This window comes from Stylophora pistillata, chromosome 8, assembly GCF_964205215.1.
Source record: "Stylophora pistillata chromosome 8, jaStyPist1.2, whole genome shotgun sequence".
Taxonomy (NCBI): domain Eukaryota; kingdom Metazoa; phylum Cnidaria; class Anthozoa; order Scleractinia; family Pocilloporidae; genus Stylophora; species Stylophora pistillata.
The window spans coordinates 5,247,804-5,256,278 of record NC_142526.1 but is presented as its reverse complement, the minus strand read 5'-3'; the positions used below and the strand labels follow the sequence as shown (position 1 = coordinate 5,256,278).

At 39.4% G+C, this 8,475-nt stretch overlaps 1 protein-coding gene across 2 annotated transcripts in view; it reads left to right on the top strand.

Moving 5' to 3' along the window:
• Positions 1–4,094: 4,094 nt before the first annotated feature.
• The window catches only part of LOC111327111 (uncharacterized), a 20,455-nt gene continuing 16,074 nt past the window's right edge, over positions 4,095–8,475 (top strand). Inside the window, exon 1 of one of the 2 annotated variants that reach the window (XM_022931217.2) lies at positions 4,095–4,507. In XM_022931217.2, the coding sequence (XP_022786952.2) occupies positions 4,336–4,507 (172 nt within the window). In that variant the 5' untranslated portion in view covers positions 4,095–4,335. The remainder of the gene's footprint in view (positions 4,508–8,475) is intronic. The other variant, XM_022931219.2, reaches the window with a different exon arrangement.

Here is an 8,475-nt window from a genome sequence, read left to right as displayed (position 1 = left end):
GAAAGAATATCATTGTGAACACGAATAAGTGCAGTTTCAGTACTGTGATATTGCTTGTACGCCGACTGGAATGTCTCATTGAACTCATATTCGTTAATGTAGGAGATAAGTTGATTAGCCACCAATTTTTCAATTGCTTTGCTAGTAAATGAAAGATTCGATACAGGGCGATAATTGGAGAATTGAGTATGATCCAAAGAAGGTTTCTTAAGGAGCGGGCGTAACATGGCAACCTTGAGTTGCGAAGGCATCTCACCAGATTCCAATGAGATATTTATTATTTTGGAAATGAAATGCAACAGAACACTAAGTGCATTTCTTGTAACATAACCAGGAAGAGGATCAAGAGCACATGACTTAGCAGCCAGATTCATGATACATGTATGAACTTCGTCCGCTGTTACCGTTTTGAAAATATCAAAAGGATATGGACAGGCGTTGTCAACAACAGGAACTGTATCTCGATGAGAGAAAGCAGCAGTCGTTATATGACCCCGTATTCTATCTATCTTTGTAGTGAAGTACTCAATAAACTTGTTAGCAAGATCAGTGGGCGATTTGCAGGGGGGATATTGAATATCTGTTTTCCTTTGTAGTAGTTTATCAATTATCTTTTTAAGCTGTTTATAATTTGACTGATTCTCATTGATTAATGATGCGAAATAAATCTTCTTGGAGTCACGAATTAAGTTGTTGACAGCATCACATCCTTCAATAAAGAACTTACGATCAGAAGGAAGTTTGGTCATTCGCCAGCGTCGTTCAAGTTTTCTACGGGATCTCTTTAAATTATTTATCTCTTCAGAATACCAAGGTGCAGCGGGACGCAAAGTAACTATCTTGGTTTGCAATGGAGCATGAGTCTCAAGTATGGTAAGGACTCTGTTATATTGATCAATCCAATAATCCAAGGATGAAGATGACGATAAAACCAAACTTCTTGTGATAGGCGTGCCGCAACTGCTACAACGATTGCCTGGTTTTACGATAACACTTTGTGCTAAACCAATATTACCAAGACCTGTAGCAAAGGATCCTGGAGTGTTTCTAGATCAATGCCTCTCCTATGATGAATACTGCTGGAGATCACTTCGATGGCTTAATGTCAAACAAAGACTTATGGTCAATGATGCAGTTATGATACGTATATGTCTTCAAGGACTGTCACCTAGCTACTTGTCGGACAGATTTTCAACTCGAGCTACTATTCACAACAGGCAGACAAGATATAGAAACCTATATCAATATTCTGATGATTGTTGAATCACTGCTGGCCAACGCGCCTTTTATTACCATGGCGTGAAAATATAGAATAACTTAAGCAAAGACCTCAAGGAAATAACAAATACTAAAGCTTTAAACAGACGTTTAATCAAAGAACTATAATTTGTGCCATGAACTAGGTTAGATGATAATCACTGTATTTAGTTATCCCTCAGTTATCCTTGTAGATAGTTTTTACATAGTTCAGTTTTTATCAATTAATGACATAATTAATTAATTCCTTTATTTATTTAATTTTCTTTTTAATATTGATGCTGTAAAGCCCTATTTAATTTTAATTTGATTAAATTTATTTAACTTCTCCGACAGGCAGGGACACCGCGACAGCTTGCGCCAATTACCGCAAGCCCAGTAAACCCACCCATCCCACCCCAGGGGAGGACATCCACCACATAGTAATCTCGTGCGTGGGAAATTAACGTCTCCTACCCCTAACCCTGTTCGTCCCTATCCGAGAAGACTAGAATATCTAACCATTTCTTCGATGTTATGGAAAGGTAGCATATTCTTCTCAATTATTTTAAGACCCTGAGTGTTGGTCCGGCAAGGGGCTCGAGCCCTCGACCTCCCCCACAACAATCCAGCGGTCTATCCATTGAGCTAACCGGGAGGCGGTTACATACATACAATAAAATGAATGTATGTATGTATGCACGTATGTAGATCACACGTCTTTACAGATCAAAGAACAACGTAAGGAGGGTGGCTCCTCGACTTAATCGTATCATCGGTGCAAATGAATGCTTTTTCAACTCACTTGGCCAAAGCGGGAATTGCTCGTTGAAAAATGTTTTCTTTACCCATCCAGTTATAATTACTATTGAAAACAAATTTTACGAACGAGCATGAATTTTCTTTCTTCTTTATTTATTTATTTTTTATTTTGTAATCTTTCAAATTCTGGGAGACACGTGACCAGTCAACCATGACCCTTTCTCGGGAGAGGAAGAGATGGGACCCTGGGAACGAGGTTGCGATGAATTTCAGCTAAATTCTCCGTCATCTATGTTTGCTTCGGTCCTTCGTTTGGAATCGTTGGAGAGTAGGAGTTCATGATCTAACTCGTTTCACAATATAATTCCAGAAGCCGCGTTACCTGACACTTAGCACCAAACCGTTCCTATTCTCTTGCACCGAAAAATTACAAGAAAGAGATTAGAGACAGTTTACAATCTCTCGCTAGCACATGTTGCAGTGGCAAGGAAAAGATAGAGGAGGATAATGGTTCCTCATGAAAAAACTCAAATACTTGACCAAAACAACTTAATTAAAGTGGACCCGCCGAAGAAAGAGCACTCCAGAGAAAGAAACCATGAATGTCACATCTGCCAACAATGATTATGACAAAAATAAAAAATAATAAAAATGTGATTATACAACTACCCCGTCTTGAGATAGTAAAGAATAACACAGACTATCGAATTTGTTACTCAATTTATAAATTCAACGACGGAATCTACCAACACAGCGGTCATATGACTGCAGTAGATGGATAATTTGCTATTATAAGCATGGAGAATTTAAGTGAGACGTAGTTTTCAGCAGTTTCTAGGGAAGGTTCGAAGTTCCTAAGACCGAGACTTATACACAACGTTGTTCTAGACTTTACCCACTTTGTGTTAGTTTACACTCTAGTAGTTCTTTTTACGTGGCGGCGTGATGGAGTCGTCGGTAAACTTGGCTGTGCTGGCTTTGTTGTGCTCATGGTGGAGTTGCAGATAAACCCCGGGACAAGATACGAGCGGCGCAAGATACGATAGCAGGTCTGTATTTACAGCGGAAAGTAGACTGTTCAGCAAGAGATTCTTTCATTTGTCTTCATCCCCGAAACGAAGCGTCCGCATTAAAATAAAATTGGGATATCTTACAATAAAATAAGACCAAGATTTAATCTTTCCCAAAAATCCTTCTTTCAGTTGCCTTAGGCATTGAAATAGTTCGGAATTTAACCTTTTCTTCCTCCCTTAACGCTAGACACGCGTTCAGAATCCTTCTCATTGTTTTCAAGGTCACCTGCATGCGCAGTGTTTGACCGCTGTGTTGACGATGCCATGTAACCAGGCCGCAAATGCATAGTGACCCAGCCTTTTGAAATGGCGGGAGCCTAAACGCGCGATTGAACAAACAGCTATTTGTTCGGTAATCACCATCTATTTTCATCTAGCTCAAGCCCCTATTTGCAACTGTGTTTTACTGTAAGGAGACATTTTCTCAAAATCAGACTCACAAACTAGACTTTACAGACCAGCCATTTTCAGGCATCACCCGGCGGTGAAGTGACGTAATTAAATTCTAGTGATACCCCCATTGGCAGTCGATGTTCCATGGTGGCCCCCTTGATACTCTGTTTACAAGGACGGATCCTTCCTTCTGATCCCCTTGATAACCATGTGATGCCTCCAAAATCCATCTTTTCTTAGGGGACCCATCCACTTTAATTCAGAAACACCCCCCTCCCCCCACTCACTTACCTCGGTGGCGGCTGAATATCCTGGGGTAAAATCAAGGAAACAGCTCTCTTGCGCTGACGATGGATACTGCGTTTCGGTTCCCTTGCCGAAGTCTGACATGTGGAGAAAATCTTTTCAGTATCCGACAAAATGCGTAAAACTGCGGGGAGTTCTTCCTTTATTACGCGGTGTTTGAAGACTTCAAAGACTTGAGTCAGTCAGTGTTAATTCATCAATTAGCGTTAGGAATGATCATGATGCATTAGAGTAAGACACATTTATCGCACGCCGGTCCCGCTAGAACCGAAAATTACTTCTAAGATGTATCGATTTCCGTAAACTGAGGCTGCTTGGCTCAAATCGGTGCACTTCAAAGGGGCGTTACAATGTTTATGTTTTTTGTACACGAATCTGACAATTGCCAGGTCTGTTTAGTTTAAAAGAGGGCTAAGGTTTCAGAAGTAAGCACTAACTTCATGAATCTATTGAGGGCATCTTTCAATTTCCGGTTTGCGTGTCTAGAAAAGCCAGCCACTACCGACTTGGTCGCATTTGTTCGGTAACCACTTAGTCCTAAACTTGGCACAAAATTGTTGGAAAAATGAATTCTCTTCGCGAGATCGTTGTATGGCTTGTGGTTCTCCTTTACATCTTTGTAGAATGTTCAGGATTCGACGGATCTTGTTGCGAGCATGGCTGTATAAACACTTTGGCAGGAATTCGTTGCATCTGCAGAAGAGGTTTCAGGCTTGTTAACCGCTGTCAATGCAGAGGTAAGCTTTAAAACAAGTGATTTCGAAACTTCAAAACTTGTAGTATGATTTAGAATAAGAAAGGGCCTGAAAATTTCCGCATTGCCAAGCACTATAAACATTAACACTGCTGAATTCAGGAAATCATTTAAGAACAACCTATTGTGCGCGCTAAACTCTATCAACAGAATGTTTCTTTGACCCATTTATGAATGTCAACATGTGTCGCAGTGTAGTTCAGACATCTTTGTTTGTTCTTCTCGATGGCAAAAACAATAATCTCGGGGTTTTTTTTGCTCTAATTTACATTCACTTCAAACTATTTTAAGGGAACGGAAAAACGTGCTTGTTTTGATTTCAATTAATTACTAGAAACGTTGTAGTGACATCTCAGTCGACCGCAGGCATAAAATAGCAGGGGGCTTAATTTCGCGCGCGATGAAATCAAATTGTTGGTAGATCATAATTCATCATTCTTGTGGCAATCGTCCTCGAAAGCTTTTAAAAACTTGATGATAACAAGACATGACAAGTTATGAATTGAGTATAGCTATATAAATCGCGATAAGATCGTCGCTACAACACCAATTTAACGGTTCTATTACAAGAAATTCATATGTTACGATTGAAAAGGGATGTATTTAAACTGAACCCAGGCGAGGTCCATTTCTACAACTCAAATCGATATTTCGAGAATCATTTGATTTAAAGGAATGTTTTTTACCGAAGCTAGGTGAAATCGCAGTAATTATTTCTACATATTTGCCCTTTAGGCGTATTTAGAAACATAAGACCTTTCACGAGAGATTTTGTTCCCTGTTCTCTGTCAAACGATCTTTCTGCAGGCAGTGTTATCCCGTGATTATCTTCCTTAAGATAATTATCTAAAGGATTACGAGGAGCCTGAGGATACAGCGTATAATCTCTTCGCAGCTGTAACTTATCTGACATTGAACTGCAACTTATTATACCGCAGTCGTTATTTGTATAGGCTGCCACACGACCTGGTCTCTGGTCACGGTGGAAGCAAATCGAAGATTCACTGCAAATCAAAGCTAAATCGGTGTAAACCAATGAAACTACATGGCTCCCGCTGCCTCATGTAACTTTTCTTATTCCTTTCAGCTTTTTCCTCAAAAAAATATCTATAGATTTCACCAAATTATCTTTTCAAAGCCGGTGTTATTCTGCGTAATGCAGTTCCTTCCTTTTTTTTTAAAGTTTCTTCATACACAGTGATGTTTCTAGGAGTTCATTGAAGTTTGGTGGGACAGAATGGTAAAGAGGAACTTCTGTTAGCCATATGCGCGTGCACAAACTACCTATTAATCTAATTTAGCCATAAGTAGTTGACAGACGTTATTAAGATCACGGTTCTGCTTTGGCTCGGCGATGACAGTTACTTGTCGGTTGATAGATCAAGTCCGGTCGTCACGCCATGTTGGCTCAGTTGAGTGGCAGCGGGGTTAATTTAGATGCGGTTGCTTGAAATAAGGTTACAGAGGACTCAAAAATCGTGTTGTATCACCTCAAGGATAGACTTTTGCGAACAGTTATCGCGCCTCCACACAGACCGACACTCTATTCACACCAAAGCCGTTTTCTCAAAACGTAGTTTGAAATTGTGTTCTCCGAAAAAGCTGCTTAAACTGATGTTTTTCTACTCAGAATTTAGCAAAATGAAGATAGAGGATAACGAGCTATTCGATTTTTTCCAAAATTAGTTTTTCAGTTGTCTAATGCTGAATTTTGTTTAGTTAAACCTGGTTTAACTAAACATATATTTGTTTATGTGAAGATGGCATTACAAAACGAATACGGCTTAAATGAACAGCCTTGTTTGACTTGGAGTGATTATGGAATAGTTTAAAACCTTTTCACATTATGTCTCCCACTTCCAGGTTTATGACTGTCATTAGAACTTAGGCTGCTGACGAAGGCTAGTGCTCTCAAATTTCGTGGAGAAAGTTTCTGTTGTTTACAATACTTTGCTTGTGTATATCATAACAAGCTTCCTCGGGAGAAATACGATATATTTTAGACAGACTCTTAGAAACGTATTTATTTTGTGACGAATTGATGGTGTCTATCAAACTCTGGTTCCTTTTAAAAGCAAGTCTTCATGGTCCGCCGAGTGCTGGTGGAAAAAAATCCCGCAAGCTTTTTCACGGATCCAAGAATTAACATTTTCTTGAACTATTTATTTATACTTTCTCGTGACTGAGTAGAAAAAGAATATACTCATCGCCTTTTATCCTCTTTAACCTCTAAGAGCCTTGAAGGATTAATTTCAACCTGAAACTTACGGCGACATAAGTTGTCAGCACCCAAGATGATTCAGACCCTGGCTAAACCGGGTAAGGAATCAGTCATAGGTCGGGAGATTTTTTATTGGGAGGAGGGGTTTGGTGTGGTTTTCAGGGGAACAGAGGGGGAATCTGTCAAAAGAGTTTGAAGAAGGAACTTAGGAAAATTGACCATCAATTAACTGCCAATGAGGGGTGAATATAAGGATATTACATGGCCCTATGGGGTGATCAGGTAAATGCCATCGTGACACAAACAAGATTCTCTGACCGGAAGAATTACTACTTGCAACTTTTGTTATAACCTCGATACAGAGACAAGCCTTGGGGGTAAGGGGTGAATTCCATGATGCTCGCATACCTCTAATCACACTCATAATAGAAAGCTACCTAGAATTATTTCTTAAAGTACTTTTCTGCTCAGTATAAAAATATAATTCGCTATATAAACATTTGTTCGGCCTGAGAGTCCAAGGTATGCTTCGCATAAAGCTACGTTTTCTGTGATTGGCAGCAATGGCAGGTTCTGGAGATCTTTATGTTTCAAACGTGAGCACTGAACATTGCCCATCGTTTTCGTACTCTTCGTTTTTTGGGTTTCATGACGCATTTTCTGAATCTCTTCAGTTCTGACGAGCTGTCTTGTTAAAGTGCGGTGTTTGTTATTTCAGTTGTTACCTTAATATTATTTTTTCGCATAAATCTACTTTACTTTGTTTGTTCATTACATAGATATTATGGGTTGTGGTCGTAACAAGCCTCTTGATTACAGCTTTCACTGACAGATTCTAAGAGCTACCTCAGTTAATGGAGCCGAAACTCTCACGATCTTTCAGTGTAGCACGCGTATCCCATCCTCGTCGTTAGTTTGTAGAGTATTCATTAGTCAAGTGATCACTCTCGTACCTCTAATTCAACTGTCCTTTATTCAGTAATCAAGGTAATATATTCACCATACAATACTCGTAATCGGTTATTTTACGTTCACTTAAGATAGTAGATTTACGCCATGATTGGAAGTTACTTACAGTGGTAACGGCTATGTGACCTAACGTAACGCAATACACTACATACAGAATGGATTCCTAATTAGCAAAAGAATCCATGTTGCAGTACATCTGTTCAGTAACAGATTACAGATGGTGTCAAAATGAGTTAAAAACAAACAAAGTGGCACACGAGGCGCAGCTGAGTGTGCCACTGATGTGATTACCACATCTCGATGTCTTCTGTGATCTATTGCTAAACAGACGCGCGGCAATAAGAAATCCAGTTGTTTAATGTAATAAAAAAAAAAGCAAAATTCTGTTCCTGGTGACGTCACTTATGCTCTCTGCCCTCCAATAGATCATAAGTAACAACCAATCGATATGTGTGTATGACATAGCTTATCATGTAATAGTCCATAGGCCTTTGTTTGGTCTTTTCCATATAATGAAGCATATCTTGTAAAAATGATTGTCTTTAAAAACGCAATCTGGCGCACGGAACCCATTTTTGTTTTGGGTCTACGATCAAGAACAGCGACGTCAAGATGTATCAGATTTAAGACCTTTCGATTCTGAGATGAATAAGACAACGAACTTGAGATACTTCAATGATGAAACAGATGGCGTGCACGCGCTTCCGTCATGTCAGCCGTCAACACTATGATAGAACGATATGGAAATATGTTTTGTTCTT